The sequence below is a fragment of the Gymnogyps californianus genome, chromosome 16 (assembly GCF_018139145.2).
Source record: "Gymnogyps californianus isolate 813 chromosome 16, ASM1813914v2, whole genome shotgun sequence".
NCBI lineage: Eukaryota > Metazoa > Chordata > Aves > Accipitriformes > Cathartidae > Gymnogyps > Gymnogyps californianus.
Window position 1 is genome coordinate 1,969,432 of NC_059486.1, and position 19,044 is coordinate 1,988,475.

The 19,044-nt window shown below is 53.5% G+C and overlaps 1 protein-coding gene across 1 annotated transcript in view; it reads left to right on the forward strand.

The window, feature by feature from the left end:
• KSR2 (kinase suppressor of ras 2) overlaps window positions 1-19,044 on the forward strand; it is a 76,361-nt gene that overhangs the window by 41,591 nt on the left and 15,726 nt on the right. The window contains exons 11-15 of the mRNA XM_050906875.1: window positions 287-455; window positions 3,480-3,521; window positions 3,907-3,973; window positions 6,248-6,296; window positions 7,605-7,972. Coding sequence (XP_050762832.1) covers window positions 287-455; window positions 3,480-3,521; window positions 3,907-3,973; window positions 6,248-6,296; window positions 7,605-7,972 — 695 coding nt within the window. The remainder of the gene's footprint in view (window positions 1-286; window positions 456-3,479; window positions 3,522-3,906; window positions 3,974-6,247; window positions 6,297-7,604; window positions 7,973-19,044) is intronic.

Consider the following 19,044-nt stretch of genomic DNA (forward strand, 5'->3'; position numbering starts at 1 on the left):
AGCCAGCAGGGTTTGGGGAGCCCTCAGCCGTCATGGGGCTGTCAAAGGAGCCCCATTTCTGGTGTGAAATGGCCTTGGTGCAAACTGTGAATACAAATGGCTTTGGAGAAGGCCAGGCTGGGGCTCTGGTTGCTTTCTAGGGCTTCTGGCAGTGGGGGACTGGGGTGACCTGTGTAGCTCTCGCTTGTCACCTGGGGTCCTCTGCACTGGAGCACCTTGGGGTGGCACCGGCCGGCACTGCTCTCACCGGCTCATCTCTTCTTCTCTCCTTCCCCATGTCCCACAGGACCACATCCCGGTGCCCTACCAGCCAGACTCCAGCAGCAACCCCTCCTCCACCACCTCCTCCACACCCTCCTCGCCGGCCCCACCGCTGCCGCCCAGCGCGACGCCCCCGTCCCCCCTGCACCCCTCCCCGCAGTGCCCGCGCCAGCAGAAGCAGTTCAACTTGCCAGGTACCGTGAGCTCCCTACCTCCACATCCGCCTGATGAGAGGGGCTCGTGCCCCGGGGTGTCCTCAGGGTAAGGACCTGCTCCAGCTGCTTGCCTGCCTGGACTTACACTGGGATGGGGAAAAGTTGGAAGCAGAAATGAGCAGCAAAGATGAGTTTAGGATAATTCAGGTTGGGAGGGAGCTTGGGAGTCTCTAGTCAAACCTCCTGCTTGAAGCAGGATTAGAGCTCAAGGCTTGATCCACTTTGGTCTTGAAAACTTCCAAGGATGGAGCCAGCACAACCTCTGTGGGCAACCTGCTGCGCTTGAGGCTACAAAAACCTTTCTAGGCATGACTTCTCCGTGTCATGGCGTGTTCCCCCTGCATTGCCTCAACAGCAAACTGGAAACAAGGTCTTGCCTCTCTACAAGGGTAACTTGGTTTGACTTCACTGTGTCTTTGGGGTGACGGGCCTCCAACAAGCTAGTTGGCAGCGGACATGGGGTGATAGTGGGGAGTAGCTGATGCTGGGGGTATCTGACATAGCTTGTCCCACCGAGTCTTGTCTGGGTACCTGGGACCCATCTGCTCCTGGAGCTCAGTCTCTTCAGGGATGGTGGAAGAGGCAATTCGATCACGGTGGCTGCAGGACACAGGAGTTACATTAAATGGCCAAAAAAGCTCCTCCTGGCCTGAGGACATGCCAAAGCCTGTCCCAGCGTGGCTGCCTTCGGGATGTCCTTGGGGCAGAGCTGCTGCTCCAGGGAAGGTCCCTTCCTGGAGGGGAACAGCTCAGCATCACTCCTGGCAGCGTGGAGGGGCTCAACTGTCCTCAGCCACCCACCTGCCTCTCCAGCCGCTCCCAAAAAGGGCCTGGCGAGGGGAGAGGAGGGGGAGCCATGGCCCTGACCCATCTCTGAGATGCTGAAGCACTCACAGCTGCCCCAGGGCTGGTGACCCCTGTTGGGTCTGTGGCCTCAAGCCTCTTTGACAGCAGCCGTGAGGCTGGGGTCTCTTCTGCATCCCAAAATGCCCAGGGTTAACGAACTGGTCCGGTAGGAAGGAGGGTCAGGACTGTTTCTTTGGAGGAACCAGACGGCACCTCCATGCTCTACTGATCCTGCTGCACCGTGGTGATTCCTCCCTTCCGTCTTGACAAGCCTTCAGCTAGAGAGGAGGAGGAGGGAGGCGAGGGGGGATTTGACTGGCAGGATCCATCGCCACAATAACAAACATTTCCAAAAGCTGGGGGGAAAAAAATCCCACCAACCAACCAAACAACACAGGTCCTCGTGTGCCCGGAGAGGCCGCAGCCGTGCACAAGTCTCGCTCGCTGGAGTGCCCGAGGCTCAGGTGGGATGCTGGAGGGGCATGAGGAAGACAGCGGAGGAGCTGCGAGGAAGCACGGAGCACCCCAAGGAGCGGCGTGACCCGTCCGTCAAGGAGGGGCTCAGCTCCCTCTCCCACTCCCCAGGTCAGGATTTCGCCAGCCACAGCCCTCGAGCCTCCAAGTGCTGGGAGGATAGTCCGCAGCGTGGCTGCAAACCTGAGAGCACGGCGTGGGTTTCCGTGCTGGTATAACCGAGTTCGTGGTGGTCCAGTCAGAGCCGAAGCATCCTGGTGTCTCGGCAGCATGATAGCCGGGCTCACAGCGATGAACATCCCCAAAATGCTCGCTGGGCAAGCCCTGGACCCTGCCTGGGTCTGGGGGGAAGGGACAGAAGGTCCAGCATTTGGTGACCCTGTCATGCATCACTTCTGGAGCAGAAACCTTCCTGCAGGTCTTTTGAGATGTTACTTCATGTTGTTTAAAGCAGAAACCACAGAAGTAACCCCCATAGTGGGCAGCAGCATCTCCTCATGGGGACCTGGATGTGCTGTCGCTGCCGCCGCAGCTGAGCCAGCGCAGGGAGCCCCTGGCATGCTTGCCTGGCCGGCAGGGATGGTGCGGGGCAGGATCAGACCCCGGCAGCTCGGTAGGGTGATTGCTCCCTGCTTTCATGCCCGTGATGAGCAGAGCCCTGTGGCCAACAGGAGCTGGTCTGACACAAAGCAGGACTCACTGTGCTTTCATCTTCCTGCGCACGAAGCCCTCCACGGTTCATCTCATCAAGATGGTCATCTTGGGGATTAGGATTTGAGCTTGGAAATTGCAACACGGTGACCTTTTTTGGCCAGAATTACCTTCGAGTCTCCTTTGATCTCAGCTCAGGGGTGCTCAGGTCCTGCTGCAGAGCTGAGGTTGGTCTTTGGGGACTTGAAGCTGGAGAGGAGAAGCTGAGGGACGGTCTTTGGGGTCTTGAAGCTTAAGGAGAAGGTGCCTTCTGAGCTGGTGCCAACCTCTGGTGGCCTCAGCAGCTCTGTCTTCCTTCATACCCATGACCTGCCTGCCCGTGTGAGTCAAATCAGCCCTTGGGCTTTGCCTGCTGGTGACGGGGAGGGTACCACCACCCAGAGCCCTTCTGCAGCGCTGGCTTTGGGCAGCAGCTCCTGGGGCTGCCGACAGCCGCCGGCTGCTTTCAGAGTGCCGGGAGGCAGGCAGGGAGCCCAGGAAGGACACGTCTCCCGAAGAATGGCCAAAATGCACAGTTAGGTCGGCTGGGTCAGGCAAAAAGGGGCAGAAGATGCAAATCCATCGCTCTGTGTCTCCACGATGCTGAGTGGTTCCTGAAGGCCGGTCGGGAGCCGAGCACTCAAACCCCGCGGGCTTTTGCTGGCAACCAGGTGTCCAAATCCCACCGGCGACTTTGCAGATGACACCAACACCCTCCAAATAGTATAGAGCAGTAGCTGATGGTGGCAAAAATTAAGTTATAATCCAGCCAGATCGTTAGAGGGCTAAGGTCTTAATTTTTTGGCCTGGGCACCCTACGTGCCATTGTGGGTGGCATCCTCTGGAGAGATGGAGATGGGAGAGGTTGGGTCAGGCAGGGGGGGACCCAGACCTCGGGCTGGCGTTTCATGGTGCAGGACTGGGCGCAGGTTGGAGTTTCTCCAGCGTCTGGCTCTGCAGGTTGGTGTTTAACTCCTCTTTCCTCTTTTCCAGCTTCCCATTACTACAAGTACAAGCAGCAGTTCATTTTCCCAGGTAAGTCTCTTTGAAAGTCTCTCCTGTAATGCGGGGTGCTGAGATATCCCCCCTGGGAGAGCGGCAGGATCCGGCCGTGTCACCCTCACCCTTAGGAAATGGGTGCATAGCCAGCTCTCCTAACCCTGGATTTGTGCAGGGAGGTTGTGCTGGGGTGGGATTTCTCCTAAAAAACCAATATATTGTTGCAGGACCGTGCACTACCAGGATGCTGCAGGGCTGGGTGGCCCTAAGTTATACCCAGCTATAGCTAAGGGTGTAATTAAATTGGACCTGGGGACGAAGGGAGGTTTTCAGCGGGATTTAGTTCCCCCGGGTGCCCCCAGCACTGGAAGGGGCTCCCAGTACCTCCCAGCCCACTCTCACTCCGCTCTCTTCTCCCCAGATGTGGTGCCCGAGACGCCAACCCGAGCCCCGCAAGTGGTCCTCCACCCCGTCAACTCCAACCCCATGTGAGTGCCTCCCCTTCCTCCCGGCTGCCTTCCCCTTCCCCTCCCCAGGCAGCGCATCCTCCGCACCCCGCCTCCTCTGGGCACCCATGGGTGCTCCCCTGGCTTTGCAGGAGCAGTTTTTGGGGCTCAGGGCTGCCTTTTGGGCAGGTTGGGGTGGATGGTCGGGGTGAAGCCCCGGTGCTCCTGCCGCCCTAACCCAGCTCATGGCTCTGGCTCCTGTCTCGGGGAGGAGAAAGGTTGAAAGGAGAGGGCAGGGGATTGATTTATAACCCACAGCAATGCACCCGCCCAGCGCTTCGCCATCAGAAAAAAAAAAAAAAGACTTTCAGTCCGAGGCAAAACCCACGAGATACCAAAGCCCAAGCGATTAATCTTTTACTAAATTATAAGCAGAACACCAGGGTCTTTGAGATAGTTTTAATAAAGGCGGTTCTTGCAGCCCCACCTGTAATATTTTCAAGTCCAATAAACTTTGCGCTGAAATTAGTTTTGAAATGCAGTATCTAATTGACGTTAGGACCAGCTCTCCCCGGCAGGTCACGTCCGAGCCGCTCTGCCAAATCCGGCATTCGCCAAGGTCTTCGTGCCTGCGCCGCCCCGGCAGTGACATGACATTTCAGGGTTGCTTGCCGATCCTTTTTATAAATGCCATTTTTGAAGGCTTTTCCAAGCCAGGAGTTTAACAGATAGGATCTCGCTCCAGGCTGCGATGTGGTTTGTGGCCGGCTCGCCCACACGCTCCGAACTGCATTGGCAACTGCCGGGGGGTCCGGTGGATCTCGCTTCTGGGGAGGCGATGGGCAGGATGGAGCCACAGCCGCTGTCCCTGCCGGTGACTGGCGGCCGGGAAATTAATGGCAAAGTGGTGAAGTCAAAGCTTCTTATTTTTTTTTTTTTCCTTCCCTGCCTAAAGCAAGGTATCAGGCGTAGGGCTGGCAGGCTTTTGTGAGCAAATAGCTATCGATATGCAAAATCTGCGATTCTCCTCTTGCTCGCCCCACTGAAAATAACTGGCAGAAGCTGCTGAGGTTACCCCGGGCTTGGCTGGGTTAAACAGCAGACTCTGCTCCGCGCAGTCGGATACTCGGGAGACAGATAGTCGTGCCTGTGCTAAAGATCAGGCAGGAGGAGACTGCTGCTCCTGCGAACCGCCCGTGCATCGTGATGGGTGGCAGAAGCTGTCTGCATCTACCTGGGCTTTCCGTGCTGCTTCAAATATCAGGGTTGACTCCTTTTGTATACGCACCTGTGTCTCCCCTGGGATTTATAGCTCTTTAGTGGGATAGGAAGCACAGGACCACCGCGTCCGAGTGGCTTGGGGAGTGTTATGCCTCTCCTGTGATCCTTGCTGTCTCTGGGAGGGGATGCTGTCATTTATGTTATTGATAATAATAATTTATAATACATTTATATTATGCTCGAAACCACCTGATCTTCCCCAGCTGATCTTCCCCATGGAATTTCCCTAATTCCCTGTTAACTGTTGGGTGCGGAGAGACCCTGGTCATGGACCTGGTGGTGGGAGGTGCTGCGTAAGCGGAGAAGAAAAAGAGGAGCTCCTGGCCCAGGGAGCTGGAATACTAGACAAATTTGGGTGCTCTTACTGCAGGGAGGGTCTTTGAAACCTCCACTTCTCAAAAATAATTGGAAAACCCGTTTTCTTCTCTTCTGGCTACTAATCAGCCGTGCTTGTCGCTTTGGCTGGTGTTCGTTGGGAAGGTAATTCTGATCTTAGAAACCACCTAAAAATGCCATGAGCGCATGCCCCAGCGCTGCCTCGATACGGTCAAAAGCTGCGAGGGTGTAACTCTGTCCCTTACCCCGGGTGAGCCGGGGGTGACGCCTGTCTGCTGTGCCCTGGCCTCGGGGCTCCTCCTGCTCCCTCCTACCGGGGCACGCGGCGATGGTGCATCCTCCGCACCGTGCGCTTTGGGCGACGGGATGGAGACCTGGTCGTGTGCTCCCACGTCACCAAATCCATCCTGGCGCTTCACGCATCCAATATTAATTACTGCAATAATTAGTATTGCTCGTCCCAGCTATCCTCCCCCCTCCCGTGTGAGCACCCAGGGCCGTCCTCGGGGATGGAGGCAGCCAGGGCGTGGGTGGGAAGGGGTTGCTCTCCCAAATTAGCAGCGAGCCTGGTACTTCTCCTCCCTGATCCCTTTAGTCCCGGTGCAGAGCAATGCTGCGGGAAGCAGGACTCGACGCCCACGCGCGCTCCCCACCTAACTGTGTTTTTACCCGGCGGTAATTCCGTAATTCTTTTAACAGCCTGGAAGGAAACCCATTGCTTCAAATTGAAGTGGAGCCCACCTCGGAGGTGAGATGGCTAGGCTCGCTCCTGTGCTTAATGGGCCTTTATTTTATATATATCTCGGGGCACATTTCACAGGAACCAGATAAGTTTAGCATCTGTGCAGTGAAATTGCTGATAATTGAATTAATGGCCAGGCCTGATCCTGCCCAGGCATCCGTGTCCCTACCCCATGAAGAGGGACCCTCATGGGCTTCGTGTCTGCCCTCAAGTTTATCATTCAATGAGCTTTTCTGAGATGCAATAAAAATGTGGTGGAGGGGAAGAGGTGGAGAGTGAGGACGGGGACGCAGCTTTTAATTGGCGTTGTAAATCCTGTAGAAAGCATATACAGACCGTCAAGGGAAAAGTCAGACCCGTCCCGGGGGGCTGGGCACGCAGACCGGGGGATGCCAGGATGGGAGCAGTCGGTATTAGCGGAGCACAGCTTGGCCAGGGTAGGATGAAATACTGCTTTCAGACAAATGAGTTAAATGCTCCGGTGTGTCACTGTCGTGGTTTAACCCCAGCCGGCAGCTAAGCACCACGCAGCCGCTCGCTCACTGCCCCCCCACCCCTGGGATGGGGGAGAGAATCAGGGAAAAAAAAACCTCGTGAGTTGAGATAAAGACAGTTTAATAGGACAGAAAGGAATGAAAAACAATGATGATAATAATAATAATAATATGACAATAGCAATACTAAAAGAATTAAACTATACAAAGCAAGTGGTGCACAATGCAATTGCTCACCACTCGTTGACCGATGCCCAGTTAGTTCCCGAGCCGTGATCCCCTCTCCCAGTTAACTCCCCCCAGTTTATATACTGGGCATGATGTCATATGGTATGGAATAGCTCTTTGGCCAGTTTGGGTCAGCTGTCCTGGTGGTGTCCCCTCCCAACTTCTTGTGCCCCTCCAGCCTTCTTGCTGGCTGGGCACGAGAAGCTGAGAAATCCTTGACTTAGTATAAACACTACTTAGCAACAACTAAAACCATCAGTGTGTTATCAACATTCTTTTCCTACTAAATCCAAAACCCAGCACTATACCAGCTACTAGGAAGAAAATTAACTCTGTCCTAGCCGAAACCAGGACAGTCACACTCTTATATTTAAACCCTGGGGTAAATAAATGCCTCCCTGCAAAATCTGGGTTTCTGCCAGCTTTGCATAAAACGCAGCCGCCCAGTTGCGTTTGGAAGGTACCTGCCTGGTTTCTCTGGGTCTGAGTGAGCAGTAGGTGGGTTAGTGGGGTTTCCTCCACGTTATCTTCCTCAGCCACGGGGTTTTTTCCCCCTGTTTCATTGCGCTCACCTCCCTTTGCCCCCCCGCAGAACGAGGAAGGCACTGAGGAGGCGCAGGAATCCGAGGACGACTTCGAAGAGATGAACCTCTCCCTCCTCTCCGCACGCAACTTCCCCCGCAAGGCCAGCCAGACCAGCATCTTCCTCCAGGAGTGGGACATCCCCTTCGAGCAGCTCGAGATCGGCGAGCTCATCGGCAAGGGCCGCTTCGGGCAGGTCTTTCACGGGCGCTGGCACGGGGAGGTGGCCATCCGCCTCATCGACATCGAGCGGGACAACGAGGACCAACTGAAGGCCTTCAAGAGGGAGGTGATGGCATACCGGCAGACCCGGCACGAGAACGTGGTGCTCTTCATGGGAGCCTGCATGAGCCCTCCCCACCTCGCCATCATCACCAGGTAAGCCCCGACATCTCATGCTCAGTCGGAATCATTTTTTCTTTCCAAAACACCTTCCTGGAGTCAAACGTTACTGGGAGGCAAGGCTGGCCATGCTTCCCTGCCCTAGCGAAGGGATGTTTTCCATCTGCTGTGATTTATGCTGCGAAGCAGATAGCAAACCCATCTAAGTGGGTCTAGGCAGGTTCATCTCCTGTAGAAGTGCAGCTTGAGACAGGAATGGTTTGTTTTAACCAAGGACAGGAATGATTTGTTTTAACCAGGAGGCATGTAACCTGGTGGGATCGGCAGTTTCTGTCCCGGGTTTTTTTATTTTTGCATGGTGCACTGGTTGGGTCCCTGGGTGGGTGGTGAGGTCTGGACCCTGCTCGAGCGCTGCCGCAGCGTGGAAAACCCTCTAATTGCATAAAGCAGCTGGTGACGTGCGAACCCCAGGTTTCACGAATAACTCGGTGCTGTGAAAACAGCTCGGGTGTCTGAAGGCTCAGCAGGGTGCAAGTGTTAGGTCCAATGGTCTGTGAAACGGCCAGAAGGGCAGCAGAGGTGGGAAAACCAGGCGCTGGCAAGGAGGGCTGGTACTCCACAGGTCTGGAGCCCATCCACGGGGTCTCCTCACTCCCAAGGAGGTGGGAGACCTTGCAAGATAAGTCATGGTCTCCTGGAGCATTTCCTCCCTTTCCCAAAGTTGTGGTCTCTATCATACCCCAAACTGGATATGGGACTAATCGGAGTGAGTTTGGGATGGGGCCAGGGGAGGGAGATTGGCGACTGGTGATGCTCGGGGACAGCGCAGCAGGACGTGGGGATGAGACTGCTGGAGGGGGCTTCTTGCAGCTGGTTGGGGAGCAAGCTGGGATTTGGGGTCTCCCAAACCATCTCAAACACCTCCAGAGCTGCCTCGGTCTCAAGGAATTCCCATGTACCTGCTGTCACCCACGTGCCTGGTGGGAAACGCAGCACCGAGTATCCCGGCTGAAGCAGCACCGAGCATCCCGGCGTACTCCTTGCGTGGGTGGGCAATCACAAAATCCCTGCTGGCCTCGAGGCAGGGAGGCTGCAGCCGCTCCCGGAGCAGCTGTTGTCATGTGAAATACGTTTATTTATGAATATTCCGTTATTTCCCTCACCTCTAGACCATGTATTCAGCTGCGGGGCTCGATGCGGTGCCGCTTTGCATCCCGCCACGGGTTACCTTCTCTCGGAGAAGTTTCCCCAAGGTGAGGTTGAATTTCCAGCTGCCTCCTGGCAGCGTTTCAAAAAGCCTGAACTAAAATGGCAACGCTTCCGACAGCCATTAGCGATGAAATATTGCATCATCCTTTCCTAACATCCCCTTGAAAGCGGCACCTCCCGGCCCCCTGGTCCCAGCTGGGGTGGCTGTGCGGGTGCCGGGGTGGGGGCTTTGCTCTGCTCCCCTCTTTGCTCAACAACAAAGGATTTCAACCCAAATTTGTGGCTTCTCATGCCACCGCTTGCTCCCTGCCCCGATGGGTTCATGGACTGCATTTGGCTCGGGAGTTGCATCCTCCGGAGACAGGGTGACTTCAAACGGGGGCTGGCTCTCCCCAGCTGGGGACTGGAAAAAATACGCTTTTTATTTTGGACCAAAAAATAGTCATCTGGGAGAATTCAGCAGCATTTCAGATCTCCATCTATTAGCTAGCTTCAGGCCAAAAGCTTTTTGAAAAGTGTGCAAACACATGTGTTGATCGATGCGTCAGAGACCCCATCCATGTGTTACACCATGTTGCCACCTCTACCCAGAGGAAAACGCGGCTTCTCCGTCCCGCTCCGCTCCGTGATCCCTTTGCGGCCCCTATTTGCTCAGCTTTTCAATCCTATTCAATATCAAAACCTGGGCAATATATTCTTTTTTTTTTTTTTTTTTAGCTACAAAGTGTTTTCTATTCTAATGCCTCTTTATATAAAACCATAAAGGTGCCATTTTTGACAGTTTGACAAAATAAATATGTGCGCTGCAGTAGCTTGATGCATTAATATGAGGTCTGTGAAGCGCGCTGCTCGGCTTGCTTTTCTTCCCAGCTGCACTCGGCCCTTTTTTTTTTAAGGTCAAAGTACAGCTTTATTGGATTGCCCTAAATATAACCTGTGCTCGCAACGTCTCCGAGCGTTGCCTGCTCTTTGCCTACAACCGGCAACCCGCTTTTATCCGTATTCTTCGAAGGCTGAATCGACATCACGATCGTTTTTCAATTGCAACTGGAAACCTGTTTGGTTTTCTCCTGCTGGGATTTCTGGGGTGCAATCGGCTCGTGGCCGGTGCTGGTGCTGGGCTGGCCACGAGGATGCAGGAAAGCCGAGGGGGATGCTGGAAGGGGGCTCAGCTCAGTCTCAGGGAATTTTTGGGAAGCCCAAGACTGCATGAGTGCACATCCCTTAGCCCGCAGGTCATTTCCAGACACAATTTATTCCCCTTTGAGGCTTCCCGTGGGGCTCTGTTCTGCTGGTGCTTCCCCAGGAGGCATCTCTGGGGCTTTCAGGGCAAAGCATCCCTTGCATTTCCCGGGGCGACAGCGCAGGGATGCTCCCTTGCCCTTGTGCCTCCAGTCCTTGTCTGGTCTATCCTTGGTTGAACATTTTTGGGGGCTTCTTGGGACATCTCTGATCATCTCCTGTGGGGAAAAGCCTTCTCGTCATGTGGAGGTCTCCATCCCATGCATGTTTCCTTATCCGGCCCTGCTTCTTGGAATAGGCAGGTCTTTCCTAAGGGATGCCACAGCACAGATGGGAGCTGCTGCTCGGGCGTTGTAGGGAATGAGTCTGGGAAGAGGACAATGTGGCGTGAGCTGGACTGGGAATGGTCGAGGAGACTGGGAATGGTCCAGGATGTGGCACTGGGGGAGGAGGGAGGCTGGTGACCCCGCGCAGGGGAGAGCATCGCTCTTCAAACAGGATTTTTCTGAAGGGACTCAAGTTCTCCCCTTGGGTTTATGGGAATAATTTTAAAGCAGGCTTTGCTTGGAGCGGGGGAAAATCAGTCCCAGCGGTTTGGTGGGGCTAATTACAGATACAAATCCAGGAGGTCCGAATTTCCTCGCCCGCTCCTCCCCGCGCGCATCCCCAGGGCCGAACTGGCTTGTGTGCAGAAGAGGCCCCTTTTCTTCTGGGTGCCCAGAGGTGGTCGCTCGAGGACATTTTTTCCACCAAGAAAAGAGCAATTTCTTGTAGCTGTTAAAGAAATCTCCGTTTTCCTGCTGGCACGCTCGAAGCAGCTGCCCGTCCCTGGAAAGGGCTTTACCATGCCGTGCCGCCCGCCACTGCCGGAGGGGGGTTATTTATAGATGGGTTTATTTTTACTTTTTCACATCCCTACGTTTTCCTTCCTGCTCGCTTGTGATATTCAAGGATCGTCTTATTAGCAGAAAGAAATCTCCCCCTCCAAACACCACGGCCCATGGGCAAAAGCTGGGAGGGGAAACTGAGGCAGCGGCTTGCCAACGGCGTGATGGTTTGGGTTAACACTCTGGTTTTCTCTGCATTAACCATTGGTCTGGCCAGATGATTGGGATGAGAACTGCTTAATAACTTCAGCAACGACATAGACGGTGGGATCCCGTGCACCCTCAGCACATTTGCAGATGACACCAAGCTGAGTGGTGGGGTTGACACGCCTGAGGGATGGGATGCCGTCCAGAGGGACCTGGACAAGCTCAAGAACTGGGCCTGTGCGAACCTCATGAGGTTCAACAAGGCCAAGTGCAAGGGTCAGGGCAACCCCCAGTATCAACACAGGCTGGGGGATGAAGGGATTGAGAGCAGCCCTGTGGAGAAGGACTTGGGGGTACTGGGGGATGAAAAGCTGGACATGAGCCGGTAATGTGTGCTCGCAGCCCAGAAAGCCAACCGTGTCCTGGGCTGCATCAAAAGAAGCGTGACCAGCAGGTCGAGGGAGGGGATTCTCCCCCTCTACTCCGCTCTCCTGAGACCCCACCTGGAGTAGTGCGTCCAGTTCTGGGGTCCTCAGCACAGGGAATACATGGACCTGTTGGAGTAGGTCCAGAGGAGGGACACACAAATGATCAGAAGGATGGAATGCCTCTTCTGTGAGGAAAGGCTGAGAGAGTTGGGGTTGTTCAGCCTGGAGAAGAGAAGGCTCCGGGGAGACCTTCTAGCAGCCTTTCAATACTTAAAGGGGGCTTATAAGAAAGATGGGGACAGACTTTTTAGCAGGGCCTGTAGCGATAGGACAAGGGGGAATGGTTTTAAACTAAAAGAGGGGAGATTCAGACTAGATACAAGGAAGAAATTTTTATTTACGATGAGGGTGGTGAAACGCTGGCACAGGTTGCCCAGAGAGGTAGTAGATGCCCCATCCCTGGAAACATTCAAGGTCAGGTTGGCCGAGGCTCTGAGCAACCTGGTCAAGTTGAAGATGTCCCTGCTGATTGCAGGGGGGTTGGGCTAGATGCCCTTTAAAGGTCCCTTCCAACCCAAACCTTTCTATGAGGCTGTGATTCTTGAGTTGTCTCTTAAATGCGACTGTCTGGGTTGGAAAGGAAAGGAAGAAATTCAGCATCTTTTGGCAATGGGAGGTGGTGACTCCAAAGAGCACTTTTATCAGAGCCGCTAATAGATTTTCTCTTGGGTAATGAGCGGTGGGGACAGTTAACATTCATCTTAATTAGTCTTGAGCAAGAGCGAATGTGAGCCTTGGTGCTTTGAGTGCCGCATAATGAATAACACGAAACGGCATCAAAGTCCTCGGCCCGGTGGAAATGAAAGGACTGAAAAAATGCCATGTTTGCTGCATACAGGCAAATGACAAGTTGTTTTTGCTGGTGTTCAATGAGACAAAGCCAGGTCTGGGTAAGCTCACATCAGCTCCTTAGGGCTCCTGGCCCCGGCCCCCGGCCGCGGCAGCATGGGGAGGGGAGGTAAAGCTTCAGCCACCCAGAAGGTCCTTCAAAGGACAAAGTCTAACAGTTTCCTAATGCTATTAAAATGGATCGAGCCACCCACGAAGGTAATGGATTGCAGAAACTACCAGGTTTTAGGATTCTGGGTGTTCCTTCTGGAAAAAAAAAAGGGGGGGGGTGGTGGATTTTAATGCTTATTGATCCTTCCCAAGGCTCCTGGGTCTCATTGAGTCTGTAATGAAAGTGGGGGGGGATCAGCACGCTGGGTGCTGCTTTCTGATGGCTGTTGTTGGATGGGAATGTTGTTTGCAAGAAGAGAGTGAGTTTAGCAGGTCTGAAAAGCAGGAAAGAGGAGGTTTGAGCCGGAGCTTGCCCATGCTTTGAGCTCCCGCTGACTTGCGTGGGCAATTTGGTGCAGCTTTTCTAAGAAGATTACTTGGTTTTTAGTTAAAAGCTCAAATGTGGCACTAGGAGCCCAATCAAAGACCCTGGGATTTGCACCCTGAGATGCTTCTGGCCGGGTTTTGGCCCCTGTCTCACCACGGTGCGATGCCAGAGCGACTCCAGATTTACAGGGTGCAACCAGGAGCCAACTCAATGGCTGCTGGCAGTCCCACCTGGGGCTGCGTGGCCATGATTTATGTCCCTGCTGTGATGTGCTGGGAAGACCAAGGAGAACATTGAAGAACATTAGGAATTAAGCTTGACCATGGCAGGACTATATAAAAAGAATTAATTTGTTGAAGGTGCCTTTCAGCAGAGGAACTTGGAGTATTTCTGCCGGAGAGGGAGCATCTCCCAAACCCTTCCCTGGAGCTGGTGGTTAGCAGCGGGGGAGTGGAGTGCTGAGGACGAATATAAACCCAGGCCCTCTTCTCATGTGAGATACCAAAGATGAAAAGAGAGTTTGCTCTTTTTTCCTCCGTGGCAAAGCAAACTGACTTTAATAACAGGGAACACATTACCTGCCACAAGTTAATAGGGAAGGTGTGAGAGCGAGGGATGCAAGAATATCCGAGATGCTACGGCTGTATCTTACAGGATAACTTTCTTGCACCGCATGGGCTAAATGTTGGGGTTTATTTTGATTTTATAATTAATTTCTATGCTGGCTCTTGGTGATGTCTAACACTTGGCTCCGCTGCTGGGAGGAACAAGCCCGGCTCCTTGCAGGGAATCCTCTCCCATCCCCGGATCCCGTTCCCTGCAGGCATGGGGGAGCTCTGGACAAAGCTCGGCTTTAAACGCTCGGCTCTTCCAAGCCTCTCCCCGTGCCAAACCTCCTGACATTTACAGTGTCCCAGCTCCACTGCGAAGCATTTAGGGCTTGTAAATCTTAAGACTCGGGGAGCTGGGGGCCGAGCGGATATTGAACATGATTTGAAGGATGGGAGTAAAGGGGAAGGGTGTAAGCCTTAAGACAAAACAGATTGGGGCTGCTTGGTTTTTCCCCCTGTGGGTGCTCCGTGGGGCCAGGACGGGCTGCACAACCTGGTGCGTGCTGCTTGCAGCCAGCCCGTTGTTCTATCCAGAGAGCCGTGTTGGCCGTTTGGGCTTTAATGAACAACAAATTGGCTTTTTCTCCTCACTGCAACCCAACGATCTCAAAATACATCTTACCAGCCTTCTTTCCTGCCCTGGAAAGTTAAGTCGGAGCTCTAAATCCTGCTCAACAGGAGGGAAACTGAGGCATGGAGCTGCCACATTGTTTTCCTCCATGCCAGGCTGGAGCCACACATCCCAGAGCCGGCCGTTTCCGAGATACCTTTCAGGTCTGACCCTTCTCCCCCCACTCATGGGTGTATTTTGGGAGCAGAAGCCATGAGGTCCTGCCTCCCCTAACCCTCCCCACGTTCGAGCACCGGCTTCGCGAGCCAAAGCATCACCTCCTGCCCTGCCTCTCGGTTGTTTTCCCTCCTCTTTTACCTTCTGCTGCGTTTCCCCTTTCCTAGCAGTTAAATAATGGAGCTCGTAGATCATATAATAAATAGGTATTGACTTCATGCCACAGGCTGGATCAGAATTGATTGACCTGTGGGAATACACTCCTTCGCAATCAATAAGAGGCCATCAGGCTGGATAAATCTTGATAACGACTGACAACAGGCAAGTCGATATGTGTATTAATATATACATTAAGCGAGCGTATATCTTCCGCTTGGAGACAGCGTTGCTTTTGGCAGCTTGCAGAGCGGGATGGGTTGGGGAGGAGACCGAAATATCCTGAGCAAAGAGGATGGCGGAGATGGGGAAAGGCAGTGGCTTGATCCTCTGCGAGGGTGTTTGATGTCGGAATAAGAGCTGGCTGCTTCGGTGCTGGCTGAGCTTTTCCTACCCGTTGTAGCATCAAATCCCCGCCGGCGGCTGTTCGTTAGCACCACCTTAACGTGCTCCTCTGGCGGGGGACGCTGGAGGGGAAAGTTCTCCTTTTGTATTTTAAAAGTGTTTCAAAATGCTATGGAAATATTTCTATTTTGGCCGTGACTTCTTGGGGAAAGTACTTAACGCAGCGGGACTCGGCGCTGAGGCACTTTACTAGAGAGGAAGGGATTTAAGCGGGTGTTTAAGGGAAAGCCTGTGATTAAGTGCCCTGCTGAGAGATGGTCCCACCAAGTCTTTCTGCTCGTGCCAGCTCTTCCCTTCGCTATTGAGTGCCATCTCGGCACGATTCCTTATTTTTTTTTGAGCAGCCTCAATGCCGGGGATCCTCTTTGGGGCCGGGCAGGGCTGTTTGCTGGGGCAGGTCGTGGGGGACCCATGTGCTGGCGTCCTCCTGCCTAGCCGAAGAGGAGGCTGCCCAGGGAAATAGATCCCTCCTGTGACAGCATTATTAATTTTTTTTATTAACAATAATTATTATCACTATTCCAAAGTGGAGTTGGGTTCTAGTGAAGCAGCCGTCTTGATCAAAAGACTTACTTCTTCCCTCCCTTCAAAAGAAGGGTGTTTTTTTAAAATTTCTTTTCCTTCCTGAAGTTCAAAATAGCAGGAGGATTGCGGCGCAGAGAATATATTAGGCTCCTTCAAAGGCAAGGAGAGGTCAAAGCGCCTTCACACATCCCCGTGCGCCCAGCCAGCCCTCGTGGAGCCGATTACGAGCGCACTCTTTCAAAAGGCAGCAAGTGCCACCCGAAGCATCAAGTATTTTCGGATGACTTGTTTGCAACCAGGGCTTTAGATAAGCCGCTGAGGCCCGTGGCTGCTTTGCATTCACCTGTCTCTTAGCTCTTTTCCCTGCAGCTGTAGAATAGCTCGTCTCCTCTGACACTATCTCCTTCGAATAAAAATGCATGGAGTTTGCTTTTTCTAAATAACTTGTTTTTTTCCGAAGCGACGATGGAGTTGGAGCTACTTTTCGGGGAGGCTGATCCCCCTCCTCCTCCTCCTCCTCCTCCAGCCCTTGCGGTTTGGCTGCTCTGACTGTAGTTATCTTGCGTGCCAGCTGCTGGGAGGAAAATTTTGCTGCCTAAGTAATATCCAGCAAAGGACGGCGCTTCCATCGGGCAGAGATAGCGAGCACGGGACGAGGGGAGCATCGTCTCTTCAGGGCTTTTCTATTTCCCCACACTAATTTTGCTCTGCGGAGGCTCCTCCGTGCAAAGCGGGAGCCGGGTCGTTGCAAGCTCCGGCCTTTGCTGTGGCCAAAAATGTTGCTCATGGCAGGTAACGAATTCCCTGCCTCCCTGTTTGGGGTTGCTTTGGGAGACTTGTGTAAGGGTTCCATTCGGAGGTGGAGTTTGATGGGAAAAGTATTTTCACCCCCAAGCGATGCGCCCGGAGGGGCCGGGCTCTGATGGATGCTGATGCTCGGCATCAGGTCTGCAGGCTCCCGGTCCAGCATTTCATGGCACTGCGCTGCCGCGAAGTTTTCGGCTGCTGCTTTCCTCCCTGGTTGTGGTCCGGCGAGGATGGATGGTGTTTCTCGGGGCCCAGAGAGGAAGGAAACCACGTGTTGCTTTTGTTGAAAGCGATGGGAGTGGAGGGGAAGGCAGCTCCCTGCTTGGCAGCGAGGAGGGAAATGAAATAAAAGTTGTAGTCCTGGGGCTGAAACGTTTCCGTGCCAAATCTCAGGGTGCTGGGTATGTGCGGCTCAGAGAAAAGCTGCTTCGCTTCACCGGGAGGTTTTGGTGGTGGTGAATCCCAGTGAAACCGGTCCTGAGCATCCCTCGGCGGGGCTGGGGGGACCTGGGGCCCCAATAGCACTGGGTGCTGCTGGCATCCCAGCGGGGATAGCTGGCCCGTGAACCAGCCAAGCTTTTTTATCCCTCCCGCCCAAGCTTTTCATTAGGGGGAAAAAAAATATATATAGGTGTGGGGTTCGACACATGCCAGCTTTCTCCTTAGACTGAGACCTAACAAACTCATTGCAGCTCCTGTGAGTGTGACCCCGGTTGTCCCGACCGGCTGTCCCCACTGTCCTTGGGGTGATGTTCAGATGCAGAGGGCTTGGGGAGCTCGGGCTGGATGATGCCGCTGCTCTTGCTTCACTCACGCTGGCGTAGCAGGGAGAGCGTGTGTCAAGGGAGCGATATTTCTTATTGATTTTGAGGAAAACAAAGCCTAGGGATAAAAATTAACCCAAACCTCTCCCTTTGCTGCTCTTCCAGCTTTGTTTAATTTTCCGTTTTGTGAAACACATTTGTGGCTGCCTAGTTTCAAAAGCACAATTGCCAGACGTTGGTAAAAGAGAAAAACAAGCCAATATATGGAAACAGCTTGAAAACTTCCCGAATAACTCAGGCACGTGCAGGCGTGTGCAGTACTCGTTCCTCCCCTCTCTGCCGCGGCTAGTCCTGCTCAGATGAAATCAAATAAGTCCCAGCTCACCGGCTCTGGTTGCTGTGGCCAAATCTTTCTTAATATTCCCCAAAGATTTCTTCTTTTCCGTGAAATACTAAAAATCAGTAAACCGATGGGGAATGTGGAAGCATCCGAGCAGCCTTTCCTTCGCTGTCTTTCCTCAAGCACAGATGTAACCTGCTAGCAGAGGTATTTTTATATTAAAGTACTTATTATTAATTCCCACTCTCTCTCCTTCTGTGTCTCCCCTGGGTGTATAGTGCTGGCTATCACCATGGTATCTGAGCTGGTTCCCCATAAATCAATATACTAGCAAGTAATGAGCTTCCTGGGGTCTGGCATTTATCACTTTGGGGTGTTCAAATGATCCTATTTAATTTAATGGGCATTTATGTGGATGGTTGGGCAGAGGGAAGAAAAGCACAAAACACCGGTAAGTAACAGCATCGCGCCCTGTGCGCAACCGCCGTGCCATCAGCTCTGAATTTATTCCTGCTCCTGAGCAGGAGCCAGGCTGAGGTCTTCAACCCTATAGAGGTGACAGCCATCAATGTAGAGGTGATGGCCATCAATATTGCAAGGGAGGGGAAAAAAAAAAACAATGGGGGGGGGGAATGGATGAGGTTGTTTTCACATCGAATGGCAAAAATATCAAGAGGCAGTGCTCCAGCTCTTCCTCACTCATCCCTCCCAAATTGTTCCTCTGCAAGTCGCTTTGGCTTTGCTCCCTTTGCTGATGTCTTCAGCCCACGCTGGTGAAATGCAGAGTGTTTATAAAGCAATTTGGGATTTGGCTTGCTTGGCTGAACACTTCAAAAACTCATTTTGAATAAAGAGTTGCATCTGCAGCGGGATGGGGCTGGGACTGTCCTAGTGCCGGGGAAGGCTGCGAGCCTTCCCATGGCTTGTTGGGCCATGGGTTGAGGTGCACTCCTGGATGCTTGGGACCCCTGGAAGGACCTTTGCATCTCCCCGAGCCGCCCGGCCGGGCTGTCCCTGCTGCCTCTCAGCTCTGGCTGGGGTTTGGCGAGATGCCGGGGGACATGTCGACAACCTCCCTGCTCTGCCGAGGGGTGGGATGGAGAGGTTGAGGAGAAGACAAGTATTTGTTTACGAATACGTACTTCAGCAGTGAATAAGCCGGGATCCGTCTGAAGACGCAAATCGTCTGCCTTTGTTTCTGGTGTCAAGCGTAGGCGGTCTCTGGCCTTGTGATCCGCAGCATCGCTCACTCGCAGCCAGCTGGGTACCTCAATGCCGTGGTTCAGCGTAGACCTCTTGAAGGAGAAAGGCAGAAGATGATGTGCGTGCCCTGGGAGCCGCGCTTTTTGTGCCTGCCGCTCCTGCCCGAATGGGGAACGATTGACGGCAGATGAGGAACGAGAAGAAGCGAAA